General features: G+C 43.7%; 1 protein-coding gene across 9 annotated transcripts in view; it reads left to right on the top strand.

Moving 5' to 3' along the window:
- Prdm2 (PR/SET domain 2) overlaps positions 1-25,831 on the top strand; it is a 108,117-nt gene that overhangs the window by 45,608 nt on the left and 36,678 nt on the right. For 7 of the 9 annotated variants that reach the window (XR_004121178.1, XM_031379371.1, XM_031379373.1 and 4 more), the window contains 2 exons: positions 1,156-1,308; positions 7,483-7,609. Coding sequence is in view for 6 of the 9 variants with exons in the window: in XM_031379371.1 (XP_031235231.1) it covers positions 1,156-1,308; positions 7,483-7,609 (280 nt within the window). In the remaining 3 variants the exon portion in view is untranslated. Of the gene's footprint in view, positions 1-1,155; positions 1,309-7,482; positions 7,610-7,632; positions 7,995-24,575; positions 24,633-25,831 lie in introns of those variants that run through there. The other 2 variants (XM_031379376.1, XM_031379377.1) reach the window with 2 other exon arrangements.

Raw genomic sequence — 25,831 nt, 5'->3', positions numbered from 1 at the left:
GGCTGTCCTGGAACTCAGAAATCCGCCTGCCTCTGCCTCCCAAGTGCTGGGATTAAAGGCGTGCGCCAAGGCCCGGCCTGTTTTGTTTACTCTTGGAAGAGCTGAGGGAAGCTTGGGTACTGTGGGAAGAGAAGAAGCCTCAGGGGCCCGGACTTGCTCAGGAAGTCAGCATCCCAGCCGTCAGCTGAGAGCAGGACCTTTGTTCTAAGGGAAAACGGAAGGAGTCAAGGGTTGTGTGTGTGTGTGTGTGTGTGTGTGTGTGTGTGTGTGTGTGCGCGCGCGCGCGCGTGTGTGCGTGTGCGTGTTCGAGAATCAGTCCTTTCTTCCTTAAAAAGAATGACTATTTATAGTTCTGGTTCAATTTACTTAGGTGTTTTACAGTCTGGTTTTGGGGAATAAAACATATACGTATGCATATAGAAACTTCAGACTACTTGTAGAGTTGATGTTCTTTCAAACGAAGGCATGAGCTGCTGAGTTTGTTGGCAGCATCTTAGAGGAAGAGTTGAACAGGCATGGGTGTTCAGAGAAGCTTCCTGCTAGAGTACATCCTGTGGCCTGGCTTTTCTGTTTTTTTGTTTTTTTTTTTCTTTTTTTTTTCTGCATCCTAGAACTTTGCAGACATGTTTGCATGTTCCAACATATATGCTTGATGGCGTGGTGTTAGGGACAGTGAAGTTTACAAAACAGTTATACCTTGTCACCCACGTGGCCGATTCACGTGTGTTCATTTTCTGACGTCCCTGTAAATCATGCTGGAAAGGGACCACTTAACTGTATTCAGCAGTACAGACCTGGATTGGACCAATAGAATATCTTAGAAGGCATGTTGCTAAGTCACATTTGAGAGAATGTAGTTGTTACCTATTTTCATGCACATGGAACATTTGTAGATCAAACATATGCTCTTCAGTTCCTCCTATGGTGGTGAGAGGTGGGATGGGGAACCAAGCCTAAATAAAGACTAAGATTTTACACCTTTTGTTTTCTGCTTGTATTTTTTTTTTTTTTTTTTTTTTTTTTTTTTTTTATATTTCTTCTTTGAAGTGCTTTTAGAGTACTTGTATATAGTGAAAAGAGCCGTTTGGAAAGTTGAAGATGAAACTGTTTTTAGGCATTCCTATCCTAATACAAGTTGCTCTTCTCCATCCCCAGGTGTACTACCCAAATTTGGGGTGGATGTGCATTGATGCCACCGATCCGGAAAAGGGCAACTGGCTACGCTATGTGAACTGGGCTTGCTCGGGAGAAGAACAGAATTTATTTCCACTGGAAATCAACAGAGCCATTTACTATAAAACCTTAAAGGTAACAAACAGTGTTAGTGTTGGTCTACTCCTGGCTACTTTGCATCTGTTCTCCAAATGCAGTCTAGTTGTAACTGAAAAGAACAGCTTTGCAGACCTAAAGTGGATTGTGTTTGAAGTGGTTCATCCACACACCCAAAGCTCTATGTTAAATACATGGTTCATGGTTCTTGAGGCCTTGTATATATTGGAGAACTAGAGCAAGAAGATTGTGTTGAGTAATTACAGACTGCATGTTTCTTCACATTATTGATTCTCTGTGGCATCTGCTGCCATCCTCTTCCTCTGACACAGATGCACTGGGAACTGTCTGGCAGATTTAGCTTACTATGAGTCGCTATCAGCACCACCATGGTAGTGCCTGTCAACAGAAAGCACCCACAGTGTTCAGAGTGCGGGAAGCCTTGGGTTAGCCTTTCCTTTCCCGTGATTATATTCAGGGTAGAATTTGGGATATAGTTCTTCTTCCTGTCAAAATATTTCTTGGGAAAATTGGTTGTGGAGATGAAGAAGACCATACTCAGAGCTGGTGATGAAGGTACCCAGAGCATTCGGGACCTGACTCCTAGGATGCTGTTCATGTTAGCATGCTTCTGTGGTGAGCAAGATTCTGGCTCCCACTCTGGTTTGCACTGGTCATGTTTCTGTAGCAGACAGATCTACATTCCATGTATGGAATGATCTAAAGTGGAATCTTGGGGCTGGAAAGATAGATGATGGTTACCTCTTTTAGAATAGATGCCTCTGTCCAAATTGCTGTAACAAACAAACAGCTCTTCATTCACTTGGTTCCACTGTGTATGTTACAAGTGGGGACAAGTCTATAGCTTTTTTTTTTTTTTTTTTTTTTAAATCTTCACAGAGTTGGGAACTCTTCAGCATTTCAGGCCGTGTCCTGAGTTCATAGGTGTGTGTGGTAGCAGGAGGCCTTCTGCAAGTTGTGTCAGTGTGTAGCTGTTCAGTGTTCTTCAATTGTGTTTCCCTAGCTTTGCCACTGTGGCATGTTTGTACTTAAACCTGGCTTCTGTGCCCTTCAGGATTTGGATTTTTTCCCTCCATGTTCATACTTAGGCTGCCCCAAACCTGTTTTCTATTTCTTTCTCCTGAATTGTAGCCACAGGCTATTCTAGTAGACCCGCTGCCTGGCTCCAAAGGGCACTAAAGATTCATTTTGTTTCTCAAATACATCTCAAGCAGGAGATACAACTGGTTCTGTTGGCAAGGTGGAATCCTGGTGGAGACCACGTGGCTGTGGGATAGGCAGTGTAAATTAGAGATGGAGAAAGCTGTGTAAAGTAAGCTAAGGAAGGGGACAGCTGTATAGGTCAAGCACTATTTGCACTATTTAGCATCAAAGTGTTTTGGATTTTAAACATCTGCATATACTTAGTTCTTTAGGATGGGACCCACCTCTAAATACAGAATTGACATATCTCAAATACATCAGAGACAAGTGGACATATTGGAACTTTATGCAGGGGCTCTATTGTCTTGGTTCTGACTGTGGGGTTATGTCACCACATATAACTCTGAAATTTTGGAACATTTCTAGCTTCAGAGTTTAGTATTGGGAGTAGCTGTTCATACAGTTGCTGTACAAAGCAGACAGTGTGCTGTGGCCAGCATAGGGCATTAATGACTACTCCAAGTGTGAGCTCATGAGCTAGACTGGCAGAGCGTAGTGCTGATCTTTGTACACCTGAAGGCCTGACCTTTGGCAGTTGTTCCGGTATGTTTGAGACCTTTTGGATCCTTCAGCTGTGATCTGCTGTGTTCTCCAGGATTCAGCATTCCTGAGGCAGGCTTTGTAAATGAATTACAAGGAATGGCTCTGGACTCTACTTCAGTTTATTGCAAGAAATCTTGAAAATGCTAAGGAGTACAAAATAAAAATACTGTTTTTCTTTTTTGCAAGAGGGTGTCTGTTAGCATGCAGCTCCATAGTATAGCAACATTTCAGTCACTGACAATGTTGAGAGCTGCTCAGTACAGAACATACTAGGCCCCCCTTCAGTACTGCACCAGTCTACCAACATTTAAGTGGTTGTTTTATTCGATTTGCAGTACACATAGTTTTTAGGTTGTGTTTTTCAACAAAGACTAACTTGAAGCTGGGCGTGATGGCGCACGCCTTTAATCCCAGCACTTGGGAGGCAGAGGCAGGCAGATTTCTGAGTTTGAGGCCAGCCTGGTCTACAGAGTGAGTTCCAGGACAGCCAGGGCTACACAGAGAAACCCTGTCTCGAAAAACAAACAAACAACCCCTCCCCCCCAAAAAAAGATTTATTTCTTTTATTAATGTCAGTATACTGTTGCAGTTTTCAGACACACCAGAAGAGGGAATCAAATCCCATTACAGATGGTTGTGAGCCACCATGTGATTGCTGGGAATTGAACTCAGGACCTTTGGAAGATCAGTCAGTGCTCTTAACCACTGAGCCATCTCTCCAGCCCTGGTTCTTTTATTTTAAACAGCTTGAAAATTTGAAATAATGAGAGCTCTGTAGACAATGATACAAAGTCATGCTTACTGTCTGTCTTAGGGTTTTTCTGCTGTGAGCAGACACCATGACCAAAGCAACACATATAAGGACATTTAACTGGGGCTGGCTTACAGGTTCAGATGTTCAGTCCATTATCATCAAGGCAGGAACATGGCAGCATCCAGGTGGGTATGGTGCAGGAGTAGCTGAGAGTTCTACATCTTCATATGAAGGCTGCTAGCAGAATACTGGCTTCCAGGCAGATAGGATAAGGGTCTTAAAGCCCATACCCATAGTGACACACCTAATTCACAGGGCCACACCTTCTAATAGAATAGTGCCACTCCATAGGCAGAGCATATACAAACCATTACATTCCACTCCCTGGCCGCCATAGGCTTGTTCAAACACTTGAGACTATGGAGGTGGTAGCTAAACATAGCATAATGCAAAATACATTTAGTCCAATTTCAAAAGTCTCCATAGTCTATAGAAGTTTCAACAATGTTAAACGTTCAAAGTTTCTTCTGAGATCCACCCAATCACTTAACTGTAACCCCCAAAGCAAGACAGGAAACCAGCTGGGCAAACTCCAAACTCTGCATCTTCAAGGCTGATGTCAAAGCAATCTTCAGATCTCCAACTCCTTTTTTGTCTTTGTTGACTGTATCAAACTTCTTTCTCCTGGGCTGGTTCCACTCCTTGTTAGCAGCTTTCTTCAGCAGATAGCCCACAGCTCTGGCATCTCAAAAATCTTTGGGCCTCCAAGGCAACCTCAGTGTTATATCTTCTTGTTTCAGTGTGTGGGATCCATACATGATCTTCTGGGCTCCTCCAAAGGGCCGGGTGTCACTTCTCCAGTTCTGCCCTCTGTAACACTCTAAGCTCAGGTTGATCCACTCTATTGTCACTACTGTTCTTGGTGGTTATCCCATGGTACTGAGATCTCCAATATGCTGGGGTCTTCTGCTGCAACTAGATTTTACCAATAGCCTCTCATAGGCTCTCTTCATGATGCCAAGCCTCAACTCCTTGCATGACCCCTTTTAGTCCTGGGCCATCAACTGCTACTGAGGCTGTACCTTCACCATGGCCTTCCCTGGCTTATCACAGTGCCAGGCCTCAGCTGCTCTTCATGACCCCTTCATGCCTTCAAAACCAGGACCACTTGGGTGACTCTTACACATTACCAAGTCCAGCTGCACCATGAGGTACAACCTTGACTATCTCTAGAACACAGCTTCTTTGTGCTCTTGGAAATACTTCCCAGAAGATTTCCCAGAAGACCAGAGATTCTGGTTTCTTCTCAGTCACCACTAATTTCTTAGCTGCAGCTAACCAGCTGCAATCGTCCCCAGTATTCCTTTCTATTCTGGACTCTAAAACCAGAGCCATGTGTCCAAAGCTGCCAAGTTCTGCTGCTTGCTGGGACTGGAACATGGCCCCTTGTTCTATTACATTATCACCAGCTTTCTGTTTTCCAACTCCTTACCTGCCTAAGCTTGGCTGTCCTGGAACTTGCTCTGTAGATGACTTTGAACTTGTAGATCTTCATGCCTGTTTCCTAAACACCGTGATTAAGGTCATAGTCCACCAATCCTGGATTTAAGTTTTTATTTTCCACATAGAACTCACTCTATTCTAGTCTGTCCTTAAACTCAGAGATCTGCTTGTCTTTGCCTCCTGGGATTGAAGGCTTGTACTACCATGCCTGAACCTAAACTTATCAGAATGGGCTCTTGCCCCAAGGCAGGCTGCTAGCAGATGAGAGAGGGTCTTAAAGCCCACACCCACAGTGACACACCTACTCCAAGCCACACCTTCAAATAATACCACTCCCTGGGCCAAGCTTATACAAACCATCACACTGTCTAAACTGAACATCTCTGAATTTCCTCCTTAAAACAAAAATAAGGACTGAGTGTTGTGCATACACTTTTAATGCCAGTGCTTGGGAGGTAGAGCACAGGTGGATCTCTGAGTTCAAAGCTATCCTGGTCTACTAGAGTTCCCAGGCCAGTCCAGATTACATAATGAGTGAGACCCTGCCTCCAAAAGCCAAACAGCAAACAAAAACTCTAGGACCAAACTCTTACATAGCTATCACGTACTGCATATCAGGAAGCCAGCACCTAGGCAGTATTCTATTGGCTGATCCATCCACTCAGCCAAGATTGCATCTGCAGTCACATCCTTATAGAAACAGAGTTCTGGTTCTCATTTGTTTCCTAGGCTTGGGCAGTTACTCTGGTTTTTGATAACTTTTCAGTTCTGAGGAGACTCAGTTTGGCCTTCCTTCTGATTAGATTCCGCTTATGCTTCTGGGCAGAAGTGATCTGTCCTCTGCATAGTCTCAGGAGGCAGGTGCTGTCCGTCTGACTCATTATGAAGACTCTTCCTCCGTCTGTGACTGATACCTGTTTATGGGGAGAGGGTTTTGACAGGAAGCAAATATTGTGGCACTTCTCACAGTCTCACCTAATGCCAGTAGGTCCACTGGGACCCTCGTCTGGATCAATCTGTGTTGATGATTGTGATATGGGTTATTTTAATTGCCACTTATTCTACACTAAGCAAAAACATTTCCTTTTTTGTGTGTGTCTCTTCCTGCGATCATCGGTGTCAGCACGTGGGTTTAGATGGGCTTTTCTGTGAACTTTCTGAACACATGGGCTCCTGACAGTGAAAGACAACTATTAGCTACCTTCCCAATTCTGTTTAAGCCTCACTTTTCTGCTCAAAATATTTCTTCAGGATGTTGCAGGTGTAGTTGTATGGTGATGTCAGGTGTGACTGTGAATAAAGTTTTTTTTTGTTGTTGTTTTGTTTTTTGAGACAGGGTTTCTCTGTGTAGCTTTGGCTGTCCTGGAACTCACTCTGTAGATCAGGCTGGCCTTGAACTCAGAAATCCATCTGCCTCTGCCTCCCAAGTGCTGGGATTAAAGGCGTGCGCCACCACTGCCTGGCTGTGAATAATGTTTTAAGAGCACAATTCATGGGAGGTATTCTTAGGGATTTCTGTAACTAGAAGTTGTGATGAATACTCTTGATATGTTTTCACAGGCCTGTTTTGTGACTGTGCATTGAGGATTCTAGGTTGGGCTCTGCCTGAGCTCAGAGCTTCTGTACTTAAAAAAATAGTGGTTGTGTGCATGGATAAAGGTGCACAACGTTCCTGCTTAACTTGTGCTTGGAATCAGAAACGTATGCTTCTAACTCCTTCTCATGTCATTTGTTTAATAGCTCTCATTCACTCGAATTTCATGGGCAAAATGGTCCCATGTTTTATTTTCTCTTTTGCGTGGGTGGCATGAGGCTTGGCGCTGTCTGCAATAATCTGGTGATAGAGGCTGAGCACTAGGCTCAGATCAGCCGGTGCATGCACTCCTGCGAGCCTCTGTGACAAGCTGCCAGTTTGTCCTGCTTGTCCTGGTTGTCCTGGTTGGTCCTGCTAGCCAAGGAATTTTCTGCTGGCCCTGGCCGCCGCTCCTCCTCTTGTCCCGCCTGCGTCCTAGGGTCCGCCTCCTTCCAGCGCGCGCCCTGGCCCCGCCTCCCCTCCGCGCGTGCCCGCGGCGGCGGCGCCCTCCCGACAGCTGTTTGCGGTCGGCGCGCCGCTCTTGCCCGCTGCCGCGCCGCCCCCGCCAACAACCGCGTTTCTGATTGGTCTGCCCCTTGTCTCTTCTCTTCGGTAGCCAATCGCGCCTGGCGAGGAGCTCCTGGTCTGGTACAATGGGGAAGACAACCCCGAGATAGCAGCTGCGATTGAGGAAGAGCGAGCCAGCGCCCGGAGCAAGCGGAGCTCCCCGAAGAGCCGCAGAGGTAGGAGTCGCCGCCGCCGCCGGGCCCGGGCCGCACCCGCGCCGGCCTAAGGGTCGAGGTCCGGGCGTCGCCCGTAGCGTCGCGGTGACCTTTTCCGGGCTCGGCCCGTCGTCTCCACCCGGGCCGCTGCTGAATCACGGCCGTCCCGGCGCGTTCGGGCTGTTTGCGAACTTGTGCCTGAGCGCCCGCGCGGCGGGAAGTGCGCGTGCGGCCGCCGAGTGCGGGCCCGGCCCAGCTCCCGGAATAGGGCCGGCCGCGCCGCGAGGGAGGGCCGCCTGCGCCTTCCGGCCCGGCTGACAGCGCAGGACGCGGCAGAGGAGGGAGACGGGAAGGGAGAACCGGACCTGGGAGAGACAAAGATGGGGTACACCGGGAGCCGAGGGAGGTAGGCTGCCGCACAGAATGTGTTGGGCTTTGTGGAAGTTTAGGAGGCTTGCCGTCCCCTCAGTTCTGTGTTAAACGATGTTTTGAACAGAAGGTAGAGTGTAGTCAGTCACACTTATAAAAGGGAGGGGATAATTTGTGGGTAGGAAAATAGTTTGGTTGGCTATATCATATTTCCAGCTGGCATTCCGATACGTCGCTGGAATATTTTTACGAAAAACTTTTAATGTGAATTTGGGGATCTTTTATATGAGTCTACTTTGAATACAGGCCAAGGCACGATATGGTCGCTTTTGATAAGAACTTTGGATTTGTTTTGTTTTGGTTTGGTTTTGTTTTGTTTTTTGCTCTCCCCTTAGATCTTAGTAAATCCGAACAAGCCTGTTCTTTTCCCAGACATTGTAAAGTATTTCGTGGGAGTGAGGCTATAAATAAAAGCATAAACGTGGTTTTGGAAAACTCTCAAGCCATATTTGATGAGCTCACTGTGACTTTTCAATTCCATATTCTTTGCATTTCACAGCAAAGTGAAATAGGCTCATCCAAGCAATGGCTGGTGGGTCACTTGCGGGATACATTTTTTCTACTTATTGTCGGTGATTTAGTTGTTATTTTAAGTCAGTAAATACTTTGATTCTGGGTCAGATGATAAGAGTCCAGAAAATTCCAGCCCTCCCTCATGTGTTTTAACTCTGCATTGAGATTTTGTTGGGCCTAGACTCCGCATTTTGTTTCCACAGCATTACTTGTCTTATTCCTGTACTTAATGTATATTTCGTTTGTAAGCAGGAATTGTACTACCATACTTCCTAGAGAAGGCATGACTTGTGGAGGCCGGAAATTAGGGGAAAGTTTGGGGGCTTTCTTACTGTGCCACTATACTTAATTCTGACATTTAATCAGACCTGTAACTTGATGGCAGTCTTACTTTGCTTTGTGTAAACTTTGGTGTGTGTATTCAGAACCTGTTTCATTATTCTTTTTCTTCATTAATTCCTCACTGTTCATTCAGTTCAGTGTGGAGGAAAAGCCTGAAAATAATCTTTTTGTTTTATTAGTGATACACAAATGTACACACTTTGTGGCTAGATTGCTGGTTTTTATGTTGTTTGGTGCTTTTTTTTTTCTTTTGTCTGTCTGTTGTTTTTGTTTTTGTTTTTTGAGTCAGGGTTTCTCTGTGTGGTTTCTCTTTTTTTTAAGATTTATTTATTATTATACATAAGTACACTGTAGCTGACTTCAGACACACCAGAAGAGGGTGACAGATCTTATTACGGGTGGTTGTGAGCCACCGTGTGGTTGCTGGGATTTGAACTCAGGACCTTTGGAAGAACAGTCAGTGCTCTTACCCGCTGAGCCATCTCGCCAGCCCCCCCCCCCCTTGCCCCATTATTTTGATAGAGTCTGAGCAGCAGACAGCTCACTGAGTCCTTCTTGAGCTTTAATTAAAAGACTTGTGTGGAGTTCATACCTAGAACATACAGCCGTTCTGCTCTAGGCAGCTTACTTCAGAACAGGCCCATTTGCTCTCTGTGACCTTGAGTTTGGAGTTTGAATTTAATGAATCAAAACCTTTTTAAATTATGTGAAATCTAACTTAACAGCTTGTAAGATCTGAAGGCAGAACTTTTTATATTGTATGACTTTAGACATTTTAAATAATAGTATCAGAGAGAATCAAAGTAAATTGATTCAGAGACAGTGTGGGCTATTTCTGAAAGCCAGATGTTGGAGACATATGCAGTCAAGTAGATTGATATTGGGCATAACCTCGTATTCTTGAAACAAAGGACTGGGTTCGTCACAGTTCTGGACCTCAGCTCCTTTGCATGGCAGCTGCTGTACCTACATCTGTATGTTGCCAAGAGGGACTGTTCAGAACTCATCAGATCGTTGGGGGATCATAAGGACTATTGGGTGTATCAGGCAGTGAGAAGCCCTGCTTCCCACGTCTGCTACCTCCCTCCCCCCTCCCTCTTCTCCCCTTTTGTTTGTTTGTTTCTTTCTCTAATTAATGTTTGTTAAGCTGTGCCATGTGCTGGACTTTCTGGCCATTTGTGCAGTTTCTTGGGTACCAGAAAGGCGGGTGCCTCCAACCTAGACTTGGGGGAAATGAAGAAGGCAGTGATCAGTGTTTGAGTGGCTGGCAGGTAGTCGGCCCTCAGTCAACAGTCAGACAATGTATAAAGAACGAACAGTACATAGTGCTTTGAGAAGGCAGTTCATATTGTACCTGACCAAGGAGCATGCAGTTTTCCCATGGTTACAGGTGTACATGCATGAGGCATTTTTCACTGGAACTGGGCTTTTTGTTTCTGCTGAATTGTATGCGTGTCTGAGCAGCAGCCTCTGTAAGCTTGAATGTCTGAAGTACTTTGGTTTGGACACGTTACAGCGTTCAGGTAGAAAAGTGGGAGGGTGTAGTGTTGGATGTCTCCAGCTGTTTTAGTATGAACTGTATAATTTATAATGGAGCAGAGAAAGGGCCACATTTAGAATTTTTATTTCCTTTTTGATTTCTGTCTCCTATTCATGACTGAGAAATGCAATTGAGTTTGCTAACCATAAGTAATAACTGTTAATGAATCTTTCTTTGCTCATTTAGTGGCACTGGAGATGAGACTTAGGGTCTTGTGGTGCTAATAAGCAAGTACTGTGCCACTGCACTAAACCCAGCTCTGCTGAGTGCTGTTCTGAAAGGTCACTGCAGTAGCAGTGTGTGCCCTGCCTGAAGGAGGAGCATTAGCAGCAGCCTCACACAGAGAGGTGTGGTAGAAGGGGTGGGAGCCTTGAGGTACCTGATGTGGGGCTGTGGGCCAGCCCTGACACTGTTCTGAAAATGGGTGATTGTGAAGCCACACGAGCTCTAGCTTTAGCTTCATCTTCAACCTCTTGGTCACTGAGGAACATGTGGGATAACAAAAGGGGGAGGGTGTTTTCTGAAATTTGAAGACCCTTGGAAACTAGATTCTAATGTGGCTGTGGGTTTCTTGTTGAGGACTTACTGAGTTGGTGGCTCCTCCAGCCAGTGAATATTTATGACCACCTAGAGCTCTACCTAAGTGCTGGATTCTTCCCTATTTTCCTCACTAGGTTCAGCCTCACTCTCTCTCACCCGTATTAGTGGCTGTCTAACCCACTGACCTCCCTGTTCAGGCAGGTTAGGAGAAAAGTTATTTATAGAAGCGAGAAGTCCTTTGGACCTGAGAGCTGGATGCTTGAAGCCCAAGTTTATAGCCTTAATGGGCTGCACAGGATATGTTCATTTATGTTCTAATGCTGTCTGAGATTATCAGCTAGTTACTTTGAATAGGTAATATTTAAATTACAGTCAACCTTAAGAAGGAAGTGTCTCATCTGTCTTGGCATAGAATTGTTCAAGGGAAAACCCTTGGTGTAATGAAGAACACTGAAGTGTTTTGAAATTGAGCATACTTGACATTCTTCCTCAAAGGTGTTAAACAGCTCAGGCCAGGTTAAGAAAGCTGAAAAGTTTCACATGCAGAGAACTCAGTCCAGGTAGGGGCGTGAACAGATCAGATAAGGTTCCTGCTCTCATAGGGACCGTTGGCCAAGGGCTCATTACATCTGTGTGGGGTGTGGCACAACTCTTGTCAGGGCCTTCCTTCACCTGTGTCATAAGTGACATGAAGTTCCAGGGGACTGAGGGCTCCAGACAGAGGAGAAGCATATGATCTAGGCAAACTTATACCGCATGTGAGAATTTTTGAATTGAGAAACTCAGCTCTGTACATGGCTATATTGGCCTCTTTTCTGCCAGGTACCATGGTTGGATTGGCTGGGGAGATTCAGGAGCTGACTAAGTTAGGCATCAAATGCTAGCCCTGTGAAGTTCCTAGTGTGCATAATTGCAACCAAGTGCAAGCCATACTAGGTGTCTCTTCTAGTTGATGTGGGTCAGCAGGGGTACCTGAGGCTTCCTGGTTATCCTGGGAAGGATCTTGAGAAAGAGCAATGCATGAATTTTCCCTGTGAGGGATATGGCATCAAGGAAAACTGTTAGGTGTGTTGGAAATGTGTAGAAGCAAAGGTGTGCTGGTGGTGCCCAGCCTCCTGAAGAGAGACTTGCAGACTGCAGAGTGCCCCACCAGTGTTTACACTGATCTTGTATGTGTGGAGTGGTTTGTCCTAGCTCCAGATGAAGAATGGGCACTTCTCAGGTGAGAGTCAAGAACGTGTTTGAGATTGGAGATATGCTGAAGGATACCAACTTAGTATGGGTTGGGGGATGGTTTGGGCTGGGCAGGTGTCCATGCTTTTGTAAATGCAGTGGGCAGCAGTAAAAGGATTTGAAGTTAGCTATTCAAAAGTACACTTTATAAAGGCAGAGAACAGGCTGGCTTGCATGAAATAATCTCTTGGTCTCTTCTAGCAGCTGGCAGCTCTGTTGCATATTCCTTGGCTGGAGCTGAGTAATAGAGGCCTGATGGTGGTAGGCAGTTTTTAGGTAAACTTAACTGGGTCCTCACCTCTTGATTGGTGTGGAGTAGGACTTCTGGGAGCCAGAGGCAATGTGTTCCTGTGCTTATTTGGCTTCAGGCTTGTTATGGCAGGTAAAGTGTATGGTGAATCTCCTGAAGCCCTAGCTGCCATCCATCTGAGAGCTACCTTTGTTGAACAGTACGTGTCTGCCCACCTTTCCTGATGTGGACTGTGTCTATGTGCTCAGTGTGGTTTCAGTTGAGCTTTTCACCAGGAGGGAGAAACCTCTGTTATTTTTCTACTTCTCCTTGTGCCTCCCCTGAGGAGCTCCAGATCTGGGCTAAATGTTGAAAACTGTTTGTTTCTGTGCCTTTGATTCTTAATTATATGTACCTTGTTCACAGAAAAATTGTGTGGATTAGCCAGAATTTTGTAAAATGTTCTTCTTCACAAGTGTGATTTCTTATGTTTGTGTGCCTTTGTCTGCACGTGTACATGGCCAGAGGCAGAGTAGGGTGAAGATCATAACACTATGTAGAAGAGCCTCTGGTTCTGTGTGGGTTCTGGGAAGTAAACTCAGTTTGTCAGGCTTGGGAACAAGTGCCTTTATCTACTGAGGCATCTCACTTGCGAGCCTAGAATCCTAATATATAAAAAACGGTTTGAGAGATCTGATGGTGTGTGGTAGGAACTGTCATGTGCTGCTGTGTATTCTGTCTGTAAGGGAATTGAAAGGTGTGACTTGTCTAAACCAGAAAAAAAGGTTTGATTATAATTGCATTTTCTAGAAGGCCCTTATAATGAGTTCAAGTTAGTATAGTTTTTTTTTTTTATCTGACTATAACTTATATGTTAAACCCCTCAATTTTCTAGTTTCCTTAAATATATGAACACCAGGTTCTTTGGTTAAATAACTGATTTTTAAAATGGTTTTTAAAACTAGCTGTGCTTCTCTTTCCTAAGCAGTTTCTTATTCCAGTTCCCAGATGGTGTTTAGATATGGGAACTCAGTGTTCCTAAGCATGGAACCTAAGAGAGGAGGGTGTACTTTTATATTTGAAGTTGCCTCTAAAGAAAAGGAGCCAGGTGTAGTAGTGCATGTTTTTAATCCCAGTACTTGGGAGACAGAGACTGAGTATATATCTCTGAGTTTGAGGCCAGCCTGGTCTATAAAGAGAGTTCCTGGACAGCCAGGGCTACATAGAGAGACCTTGTCTTAATAAACAAGCAAATGAATAAATAGAAATAAAGAACCAGGAATTGATTGAGTGGAAAGATTGATTGGTTAACTTTGGGGCTAACCATTGATGGGCACTTTTTTGAGTGAGGGCTGCATGCAGAGCTGAAAGCTGGAGCCCAGGTTAACTAGCCTGGTGCTGTGTAATGTGGATTCCCTGTGTGTATTCCATGCTGCCAGAGAGATCTGGAGTTTGGTCTTTATTAACATGAATAGTTTAGGGGAGCTTATATTACAGTACAGAAGCAAGAGCGTCCTCTAAGTGAAAAAGGTAAGTACTGAAAGCAGCTGCACTTGCATCTATCCCCTCCCCCTCTGTGTAGCCCTGGCTGCCCTGGAACTCACTCTGAAGACCAGGCTGGCCTCAAACTCAGAAATCCGCCTGCCTCTGCCTCCCAAGTGCTGGGATTAAAACAAATACTACCACTGCCCAGTGAAAGCAGCTGTTCCTTTTTGCTGTTCTGATCAAACCAGTGTGATGCTTTGCAAACATTCTCTGCTAAATTAATTTATTAGGTGAGTTTTTATACAGACATATGTCAGGATTTGACATCATGCCATGATGTATCTGCTGACAGTGACAGCAGTACTACTGTTTTCTAGCTCTGCTTGAGGGATCTTTATCCTCAGAGGAGAAACTAATGCTCCTGTGTTCATGGTAGCCAAGGGCTTACTGCTGTCTTGCCTAAGCCCAGTTTCCACCTCCAGCATTTCTGAATAGGAAAGGCTCACAGTGTGAAACACTAGTGTGCTGTTGGCTTTGCTGAACAGCAAGGTTGAATTGGGCTACACTGTACAATTTCAGATGTGTAGACAGTACTTGACTTTGTGTAGAAAGTGAAGTTAAAATGAGAACCAGTGGCAGAGTTATCTCAGCCCTGAGAGGTTATAAATCAAATTAGATTCATTCTTTTGAGTGTCCACAAGTAAACAGTTTAAAAATTACTCCCAGCTTACTTCTGTCGATATGTTTGATGATGTGGGATTTGTTGACTGTTTTGTATTATCTCGGCATTAGTCATGAAGCTCTCTTAAGACCTTGCTGCCCTGCCCATGTGCTGGTCTGCTTTACTGTTGCTGACCAGTTCAAGGCAGCGGTGCTGAGGTGCGCAACCTCCTCTGCAGCACTCCTGAGGTCTGTCACTGCTGCACTGGGGCTGTGTGCTGTAAAGTTTTCTTAGGCCAAAGATCAAGGACCCTGAGCAGGATCTACTAGACAGTCTAAACAGTAAATCTGAAGCTGACTTAGTGTAGTTCTGACTTATTTTGTGGCTGTAATAGAAAGGGAATGATGGTTCCTTCTTTCCTTCCCTGCCTTAGGATGCAGGTACGAGTTCTGAGTTTTCTGTTTGTTTTGTCAGAATGTTTATTTGTGAAGGGTACTGTCTCATGATACATTTTGGCTTTTTGGAACAAGCATGAACCATTTTGAAGTGGCACCTCCAAAGGTCTGGTTAGCTGACGAAGCTGGTCCTGTCCTAGCTGCCTGACTCATTCTGTAGGAAAGGCAGGAGAGTGGACTTGTTAGAACAGCTTCTCCAACCTGTCCCCAGACACAACACCCCGTTCTTTCCCTTTCTTTTCTTTCTTCTTGCCTTCCCCCCTTTCTTTTCTCTCTTCTTGCCTTCCCTCTTAATGGACTTCTCATGTAGTCCAGGCTGGATTTTAAATTTCTGATCTGGCTCCACTTCCTAAGTGCTTGGATAATGGGCATGTACTGTTAGGCCTGGGTGAACTGCAAAGTTAACTGAATTTTCTTAAGGAGTGCTGGAGTTCATTTCTTCATTGTGTTTATCCTGCAGTAGATTTTGTTTTTGAAGATTATCTCCCTATGTGGTTCCTGCTGGCCTAGAACTCCAGGTCCTTCTGCCTTTGTTTCCCATTTGCTGTGATCACAGTATACACCACTAATGAAAAACTGTTTTTAATTCATTATATGTGTATGTCAGTGTGCATAGTGTTTTGTTTGTTTGGAGCACTGGACCTTGGACTCAGATCTAGGCTTAGACACACTAGCATACCGCTGGGCTACTGACTGCGTCGGTACATTCTGACCTGGCCCGCTGGAGAGTCTTTATCTTTTTCCAACTTAAATTTGGAATACAATGTGATAAATGTGAATCTGGAGACTTTAGCTGAGAGTATTCAGTTGTCCCCCCTGGAGTCAGGTAGCTGACACTTGACCCTGTGGCAGACTTGCCTGATTGGCAAGGCAGAGCTAGCTTTGCACTCAATCTCCAGACATCCACACATTTCCTTTCTGTTTTTTCCAGAAGTTCTGAGGAAATGATTTTACTTACAGTGTCAGAAGCAGTACATGTTAAGCCACAGTAGAAGTGGGAGATTAGAGAACTCTTTGAGCTTTGAACCAGTGATTGTAGCTGTTTATTATTTCCAACTCTGGTTATGAGCTGGAAAATTTTTTCTTAGTATTTTCATATATATATATATATATATATATATGTATATATATATGTATATATATATATAAACCTGTTTAAATATATACTTTAGGAGATAACAATGAAGCCACATGCCTAAAAGTTTTACATAGAGTTACTATGGTTGCATACACAAATGTCATGTTACAGACCCTATAGTTGTCCTGACTGCCACATGCATATCCACCCCATAAGAGATACATCATCTGGACCCCTAGTAGTACTAGGGGTGACATACAGTATTATATCTCTAGAGCCAGAAGTCTTTTACCCTCCAAAACCTCTTAAAATGAATTCTTCCATACTAAGTGACCCCTCCCATTGTATTGCCTCTTACTGTGCACTTGTCTGCTGAAGCAGCTTCAGTACTGAGCGTCCACAATCTCCTTACTCCCTGAAAACTCAGGGGTTAACTTCGGTTCAGTGTTCCAGATTTAAAGATGTAGACTATCAGGTTCTTGGTTTATTTACTCCAAGGTACTCTTTATATAAAGTTTCATCTTGCCAATAGTTGAAAGGCCACAGCTCCGATTCTAAAGTACTCCCAATCAGTGTGCTGTGCTGATATCCTGTTGCAGTTTGGCATGCTCCTAGAACAACACCTTGATGCCATCAGGAAAGTGAAGCTGGATGGAGCCTACCTCTTCCCCTAAGTTTTCCATGCTAATGTGTCCAGTAATAAGTACTGAACTACATGCCCATTGTAGAAAGCCTACAAAGCCAGGCAACTGCTAGCACTCTGGATGGCAAGGCTTTTCTCTAGATTTTCAGGAAAACCCAGCTCACTTCTGGTCCTCAGGATTTTTTGAGACCAGGTTTCTTTACTTTGGGCTGAAAGTAATGGCATTCACCAATTCTTTGAACATCAAGACCCATATATAGAGTATACACAGGGATGTAGGAATTTACAATTGTGTGAAGTTGGGCTACATTTATTATCACAGACTGAGTGACTATCAAGGGCCCACGCCTCACTCTTCCTAGAATATTAGGCAGATTCCCAACATGCAGACAAGGAAGGATGCAAAGAACCTACTTATTAGACCGTGTGGAAAATGTTAGCATTTAATTAACCTCCGGAGTGGCTTTAAGCCACCAGAACACAGGCACCTCTGACACCCTGAATCTTCTCTTCAGCTCTTCTGCTGAAGAATTTGGCCTTCGCGATGACAGGTTGCTTAGGGAGCTTTCCCTTGCCCAGAACTCTGTAGTAGCTTGATCGAACATCATCAGTGATGGGAGCAGCTCCAGTCTTGTTTTTTGCTGCACTGACCCGTGTCTGCTCGCTGACCAACGTCCACAATTTATCCAGGTTGACAGTGGGCAGAAGCTCTGGTTCCTCTTCAATGCCTCATACCAACTTTCCCAAAGTAACATGGATGATATTGGTAAAGTTGATCCTGTGGTGATGCACACCTCCAGCATTCCTGTGATCTCCGTGGTGCTTACCGGTGCTGCCGTGGCTCATGTGGTCCCAGAGTTTCCAGGTCTTCCTCAGTCTGGATGGCATGGCAGTAGCGGAAAGGAAAGAGGGCATGATCTGGAAATTTAAAAAGATTTTTTTGGCTAACTGTTATCCCAGACTGGCCTTGAACTTGAAATCCTCCTCCAGCCTCCATCTCCCAGGGTGTGGGGGTTAAAGATGTGCACTGCCACTCTGTCTTCAAAGTACTTCATAGACATTTTAATTATCAGTGGGTAAATGGATGGTGATCTTACATGTTATATACTCAAAGTATACTATAATAGTTGTTTTGAATATACAGAATATAGTTTCAGAGGCAAGAAATTTTATGATAAAGCAATGATATTGTATAAGTGTGGTATATAAAAATTCTCTGATTTCTGAAGTGAGATGGAGTCTTTGCTTACATGATACTCTGGACCTTTTCAAACATATGTTACTCATTTAATGGTGGCTTGACCAAGACCAATTTTACATTTAATGAGTGAGCGCTATGTTAATTAAGCAGGGGTTTGTCTCCGCTTTGGTTAAAAGGAAAAATAGTGAATAAATATGCTTAAGCTCTGTGTGTGTGTGTGTGTGTGTGTGTGTGTGTGTGTGTGTGTGTGAGTTATAGTGGTAATGTTTCCTCCTGTGTTTATAACCACCTCTTGGGGTGCAGTCTTTTCTAGGTTTCTTGACATCACGTGTCACAAAAAAATGAAGGCAAACTGGTTTGTTTCCCCGTATTTAGATCTAAGAACAGTATATGGGCACCGTTTGAAATTCTAGTGCAGTTGAGAATGGACAACAATTCAGTCTTTGGGCCTTTTGTTGTTTTTACTCTACTTTTCAGGTTTAGTTTTTATTTTCTAGCCAGGTTGAGATGTAGAATATGCCTTTCTGGACCTGCTAGCTGTTTGTGTTTTTAAGCTGAGATTGTCAGAGTCTCTTTCTCTGAGGGGTATGGTGACTGCTGGCTGTAAGCTAAAGTCCAGAGTCTAGGAGAATAATGGGGGCTTCACTCTGCGCCTCCTCCTTGGATCCGTAGCTGTGAGGATGTGAGTGCTTATGGGCAGGGGGCAGTGTGGAGACTGTCCATGAACAGACAACTTTGACCATGGGTGGTGCTGGCAGTCAATTTGTCTTGTGATTTCTCCAATGTGGGACAGTCCCCTGGTGTCTTTTTACAGGCTCTACTGTGCAGTTCACAATGGTACACACACATTCTAGATCTGAGAGGACTAGCTTGTCATTGCCTGCAGATGGTTGGCTTTCTTCTTTTTAAGGACTCAGAGTGCCATGTGTATTCCCCATTAGGAATTTTACCAGCAGCTACATGGATTAGTCCAGGAAACATCTTTTCCTTGTTAGTTAGGTTATGGGAATGTTTCGTGATAAGATGGAGTCTAAGTGTCATGTTGCAATTACTATTGCATCAAAACTGTTGAAGATTAAAAAAAAAAACTATTCTGTATGCTAAGGTAGTTAAGTTCATAGTTGCATATGTTTCTAATGTAGTGTAGACAGTATTAAATTGTATGTAGCCTATTCTGTTTCTGGTTAAGCTTTGAGAAAACAGTGTCTTATACATCTCTTGGGTAATTGTCAAAAGTACAGGGAACTGTCCCTCCTTCAATTCCTGGGTTAAAAAAATGACCTAGTTTTTTTGTTCTTGTTTTTTTAAATCCTAAGCCAAGCAGAAATGCACATTGCAGGGACCCACAGATTCGTGTTAGTTGCTTCCTTGTTGAATACAAATCTATACTTTGCAAAAGGGTAACTTCTTCAAATGGAGTCTGAGGTGTGTGTGTGTGTGCTTGGTGGGGGGCGGGTACTGCAGATGACTGTACCTCAAATGTTGAATATGTGAGGAATGGACTGTTTTTACAGTGAGCAAAAAAATAGCACAGCCTTAGAATCAGAAAGGCCAGATTGAAAAACCAAAAAATAAAAAAGAAGGCCAAATTGACTCCTTGTTTTAGTAACAATGTTGCCTTTATATGTTTTTGCCTTTTAGTATAAATCTCTGTAAGATGGGGTAAGATGAGCAGGTTGTGGTAGCTCATGCCACCTAAGCCAGCCTGGGTTATAAATTGAGAGCTTTTTGCCTCAAAATAGCAGCAGCCACAGATTGAGCATGAGTCCTCCCTTGCTGGTTGCTGTGCATCTACTGATCGTTGGTTTATTCCATAGTAATGGAGGAACCAGCACAATTCTGTAGTGACTCTTGGTGCTTGGCTTTCAACATTTTCTAACATGTTCTTTAGAAATCTACAGTGTTGCTTTTGAGATACAGACTTAACTATTAGGTTTAACTAGGTAAGAGTTAGTCTTACCTGCAGTCCTACTTGTAGTCTGGAGATATCTCCCTGCCTTCAAAGCTGCCTGGTTGTACTTGTTACCTTAACTTGCTCACCTGTGCTGTGGGCGTGGTCAGACGGCCTGTGGCATTTGGTGTTGCACATCTTCTGCTCATCATTGGCTTGTTGGGACAAGGCTTGTCTTTTGATCTACCTTATGTAGTTCACAACACTCCTGACTGCTGTGCCTTTTAACCAGGTTTTATGTGTTTGACATTTTAAATGAAGTTTATATACATTTTCTCAGAAATCATTAGTCATAAAAGTAACTGAATATGTTTCAGATTTCTTTGTACTCTTTATGAGTGAAGTTAGGAACAGGTAAATGTGAAGAACCACTTTCTTAGAAGTTCCTGCTGAAGCTGGCTTTGAGGGAAGCAGAGGGATTTGACAGTTCTGAGAAGTTAAGAGAATACACAGGTGTGCTTCTGTGGAGTGGACACTGCGTGTGTACACGGACAGCCTCTTTCCAAATGTGCTTATGCCCAACATGGCTAACTTGGGAGAGGGGCCTTAGGTTTTACCTGGTTTTCAAAGGGGTCCAAGGTGTTCTTCCCTAAAGATTCAAAACTACTAATGTGAACCTCAATACAGTTAATTTAAAAACAAAACAAAAAACTTAGGTTGAGGGCCAGAGAGGCGGCACAACACAAAAAAGTGTTTACCACCGAGCCTGATGACTTTAGTTCCATCCGTGGATGCACATGGTGGTATGAGAACACCAGCTCTTGACAGTTGTCCTCTTGAGTCCACACACACTTGAGTCCACACACGTGCACATGCACACATTAAGATAAATGTAAACGGATGTTTGCCGGGCAGTGGTGGCACACACCTTTAATCCCAGGACTTGGGAGGCAGAGGCAGGCAGATTTCTGAGTTCGAGGCCAGCCTGGTCTACAGGGTGAGTTCCAGGACACACAGAGAAACCCTCTCTCAAAAAACCAAAAAAAGAAAAAACAAATAAATAAAAAAACAGATGTTCAAGTTAGAAGAAAAACAGGTTGAAAGATTTGTTAAGAGTAATATAGTCCATAAGTATAGATAGTACTTGTATCTTATACTTGTAAAAGTAAACTGCACTTGTATCTTATACTGCTAAAGCATTGGCATGCAGTGATAGTGTTTATGAGTATTGGGAATATTCTTTCCTGCCTCATTAGACTCGTACATATCCATAATTATCTCTGTTCCTCTTCAGTGTAAAACTAAGGAACAAACCAAATGACTGATGTAGAGATTTACTAGAGGATGCATATGAGGGAACATAGGCTGACAAGGTAGACTCCCAAGTGTGGAGAATTCTGTTTTGTTGAGTAGAATCTGATGGGTGCTCCTTACACATGATTCTGTTCACAGGCTCTAAGAGGCTTCCTTTGTATGATCTTACTTGCCCTGCAGTGGTCAGCGTCAGATTGCTGGACCACCACCCTGTACCCAGGTGGTTCCTGTCTGCTTACAACGGGGTTAGTTCTTATTTCTCCTATCATGGCCTAAGAGCTGTGGTGCAGTACTTCCATTCGGGTTTTCAGTTTCTTTTCTGAAGACCTTTTGGTTTAGTGTGCCCCCTTGATTTATCTCAGTTCTTAAAGAGAGAATGTATGACCATGTATGTGGGACAGATCTACTGGGAACAGGTAAACAAGGGCCTGGGTTGAGAATGACAGAGACCATTTCCCTCAGCCATGAGCACTGGCCTCAGAGAGACCCCTTGTGTTCTAAACCTGGTTTCCTCCCACTCTTAGGGTTAACATTCTTGTTTACCTCCTGATTGGCAGAACAAGAAGCATCTGTCTATGTATGATTGTGTGGAAGTGGGGGAGCCTGAAGACCCACATGGGCTCTGCAGCAGCACCCTGGAAGGAGCAGGCACATTAGGAATTTACACAGCAAAGCTGCAGAGTGTATGCAGTTGAAGGCTATTGGGGAGATCTGTTTAATATGTGGAACAACTTAAAGCCATGAAGCTTTTATTTTTATAATTTGCCTCAGTGATTACAGACAGTTTAATGGCCCTAGCTGTAGAAAAAGAGGTGATTGTTCTGAAGGAGCTTAGCAGCTTTTTACTCTCAGGTAAAATTTGGAGTTAATTAAAAAAAAAAATCTGAGAAGTGTGTAGCAGGTTTCTTTCATTTCTATGAAATGAAAAGCAAATCCCAGCCTCTTACCAGTGTCAAGCTGGTAGACTGACAGGGCCTCTTTCCTGGTAGCTACTTTTGACCTTGTTACAGGGCCATAGTGATGCCTGATGACCTTTACAGAGAGCCCTTCTGGGCACCATGTCCCAGACACTGGTCCCCATCAGTCCTGTCATGTCAGCCTCCTGATTCTCCCTTGGGTGGCTTTTGGTGACCTACAAATATACAGATACAGAAAGTGGGCTGGAATTCTTTGTGGAGAACTTCGTTTCATATGTGTTCCCAGCTTTTCTCCTGTCTCTATACCCACTGAAGACCATTCAGTCGCCTCCAGTGTAAGGCAGTGCTGACATTTTCTCCCCGCCTGCCCACTACTCTCGGGCATAACTGGCTACATTGCCATTACCTATCTATTCTTCTCCCTTATTAACATGATCAGAGGGTAACTTTACTTTTTAAAAATCCACCTGAGCTTGTACTTTGTGCTTTTTCCCAGTTAAACTTTTCATTTGGTTTTCAGAACCGAAGTTTGTATCTTAGCTATATGTCCTGAGTGCTGCTTATCAGCTGGCTTTGCCATATAGAAATGTGGGGAAAAAAAATGTATCATGAGCTTAAGTGGTTTAATAAGTTGCTCACACTTTGCCTGAGATATAGAGAGATTCATTATGTCTCATTTTTAAGAGTGAAATTAGAACCTAGAAAATGTCATTAACAGGACTCTTGGAACACAAAGGATGAAGGGGAGAATTGGATGAGAATTGAAGTTTCAGGGTGGGTGCTGGCTTGATGTGCTGTGACTTGAGGCAGTTCACATAATAATGTGAAGTTTAAAGCTGTGTTTGAGGTTAGGGGAGCTGGGATAGTCTTCAAAGTTCTTCTTCATGGGGCTCTGTTGGTTCTTACCTTTCACTAAGAATCCCTCTCCCACACCTATTACCCATAGTGTGGTCACTGAGCCTGTGTGCCTCTCTGTCATCCTAGCTCTCTGTGTTGAAGTCTCTGTAGCTTACTAGGAAAGCATACTTCAGTCGGCAGGTCTTCTCCTCCCCCATCCCACCCCCCAGGGATGGGAAGAAAGAAAGACCTTGCAGAAGCTGGAGATTGTGGATGATAAGGCTGGGAGATGAGGAAGAGGGGTTTAGGGATGGACTTACCCCATTGTCAGGGGAAGAATACAAGACAAAAGAAACTGAAGGAACATTGAACTTGAAATTATAACCTTAGTGGTAATCATGGGAAATGGACTTTGTTGGAGTGGGGGCAATGGAGGTTGAGTTGCTGGGAAGTTGGTCTGGCTGAATGGTGAGGACTAGAGGTAGTGGACAGCCCAGATTGATGGCCTTTCTTCATTTTGTTGGGCTGCCACTCAGGCCTTCAGTGACCTTTCATGGTGTAGAAGTCTCACAATAATCCTGGTTAACTTTTGTATCCAAAGACGAGGACAGTATGAACTTCAAAGAAAGATCCATGGGCCTGGCTTTTGTGCTGCCCTAATTCTGTTGATGCTGAAGAGATGGCTAACTCCCCCACGAGGAGGCAGCACACAAGGAGAGTTCTATGGACTTCTGAAATTAGTTCACTTAAGTGAGAATATGCAGGAGCTTCACTGTTGTGCTGAATTTTTAATGTTGCTTGAGCAAACCTGGAATTTTGCATTTTCTTTGCTGCTTGAACATTTTTAAGTGAAACATTATTCTCTAGTATTTCCTGTTCTTTGTCTAGTTTATTCAAATAGTAGAACATAGTCCAGGTATGGGTTAAATTATTAATGTGCTGTCTTAAGCAATTTTGATTTTGCAACTCCCACCTTGGGCACTAGCAGTATAAGGCTATCCGTTGTCTAGAAAGCAGCCATTGCAGCTGTTGCATGTCTTTATACAGCAGCTGTTTGAGAGAAACGCCTGTTTCCTTGCTGAATTATATTTGTTTGGAGCAGAGATCTGTGCTGTTGACTGATACTTTTTAATGTAAGGTAAAAAGAAAATGGAAGAGTGCTTCCTTCCAACTTGACTGGCATCCTAGTGCTGAGTGTGTAGAAGCTTTATGTATCTGCTTCATTTACCAGGCTAGTAATGGGGTGTGCTGATGGACGCATTAGGAGATGGCTGAGGAGAAGGAGCAGTTTGAGCAGTGTTTTCTTCATTAATTATGGTGCTAGAGCTATAGTTGTGAGACTTCCCATCTCTGATCTGTGGGTGTCTCTGTTACAGGCATGGGTTGGTACTTTGAGGTCTTCTAGAAGGATGGTTTGTAGGTGGCATGAGCATCATGTCTTATAATATAGGCATGGTGTAAACCTGGCAGTGAGCCTGGTACATGGATCTTAACTTCAGCAACTAAGAACATAGGAGTGGCCTTTTTTGGATATATAAGATGCTGTGGATAATTGCTTTGTCTTGTTTTTTCTTCATCTTTATGTGCACATTTCTTCTACATGTGCTATGTCTCATGCTATTCTTTGCCATTTCCATTTCACTCTCCTCATGTTTCATTCCTGTATCTTTCTTGTCTAGACCAAGTGGAGCAGCCAGCTGGCAGTAGCGCCATGTAGGACCCTGCAGGAACCCCTGGTAAGTGCACTTGTGTACTTGCCAGCCACCCAGTGGTACCTAAGATAGAAGCTACAAGTCCCCTTTTCCCTTCAGAAAAGTCCTGATAGATCATAGTTTTTCCTCTTTTAAGCTGTTTTAATGTAGCAGACAGAAACCCAGTACCTGGAAAGAACTTTCCTGTTTAAGGAAGTGTGTTCAAAAGTACTGGTGTGGTACCAGGCACTCACATAAGTTGGAGCAGGATTTGATTTGTTCTCTGTCACAGATGTGTTTGTTCCTCTGTTTGTTGTCTGAGCCTTCAGTTTTGTCCACAAAATAGCACTCTGATGGGACAGACAGATTTTTTTTTTGGTAGTCCCTTCATCTCTAATCAGTCGGCTTCAAAAGTATCTTGATAAATGGTTCTGATTGAGAAAACAAATTTTGCTAGATTTCTTTTGCTACATAAATCCATTGTTGTTCCTAAGTTACTTTGGTAGTTTCATTTCTTCATCTTTAGAATTAGTATACTGGTATTATTTTAGTATTTAGCATAATTTTTAATAAATATGTAGACTATAGAGTCTCATGTCTGTAGTAACCTCAGATATAGAAAGTGCATTGGTCTAGTCCAGTGCTGTGATATTTGAGAGATCTCCCCCACAGAGCACTGGGGAGACTTTGCTGTGTTTGCAGTTTGAAGTTGTCACACACTGGGAATGGAATCATCGTTGCTGGAGTTTGGGTAGAGCACCCTTTCCCTCTGCAGCATGCTCTGAAGCGTACCCTGGTGAATCAGTAGTCCCCACAACAGACAGTTGTGTGACTGAGAGTGTCGTTAGTGCTGAGAAACCAGGCGGGGCTAACTGCTCTGTTTGTAAGTCTTGTTAGTCTTCTGAGAAAGGTTCAGAAGGTGGCCACTCCTCCTGATGCCTATCTTGATGTGGTCTCTCCTCGAAGTGGATTGGATTTCCACGGGGAGTGGTAAGCAGACTTGTTGCTGAGGAGTTCAGAGAGGGACATGTGGCATGGACTAGATGTTCTAAGGTTGTTTTGTTTTAAGGCACAGAATACAATATAAGATAGCATTTGCCTTTCACATGCTTAAGCAGCTACATTTTGAGTTCATCATGCTACTTGTTTTATTATAATAAAAGTATATTTAATGTTCTGTTTCCATGTGCCTGGTATGTTTCATGTTTCTGCTTGTGCTATAGCACTTAGGTTGTAGAAAAATC

The sequence above is a fragment of the Mastomys coucha genome, unplaced genomic scaffold (assembly GCF_008632895.1).
Source record: "Mastomys coucha isolate ucsf_1 unplaced genomic scaffold, UCSF_Mcou_1 pScaffold18, whole genome shotgun sequence".
Lineage (NCBI taxonomy): Eukaryota > Metazoa > Chordata > Mammalia > Rodentia > Muridae > Mastomys > Mastomys coucha.
Note: the sequence above shows the minus strand (reverse complement) of the source record. Positions and strands in the feature narration are given on the sequence as shown.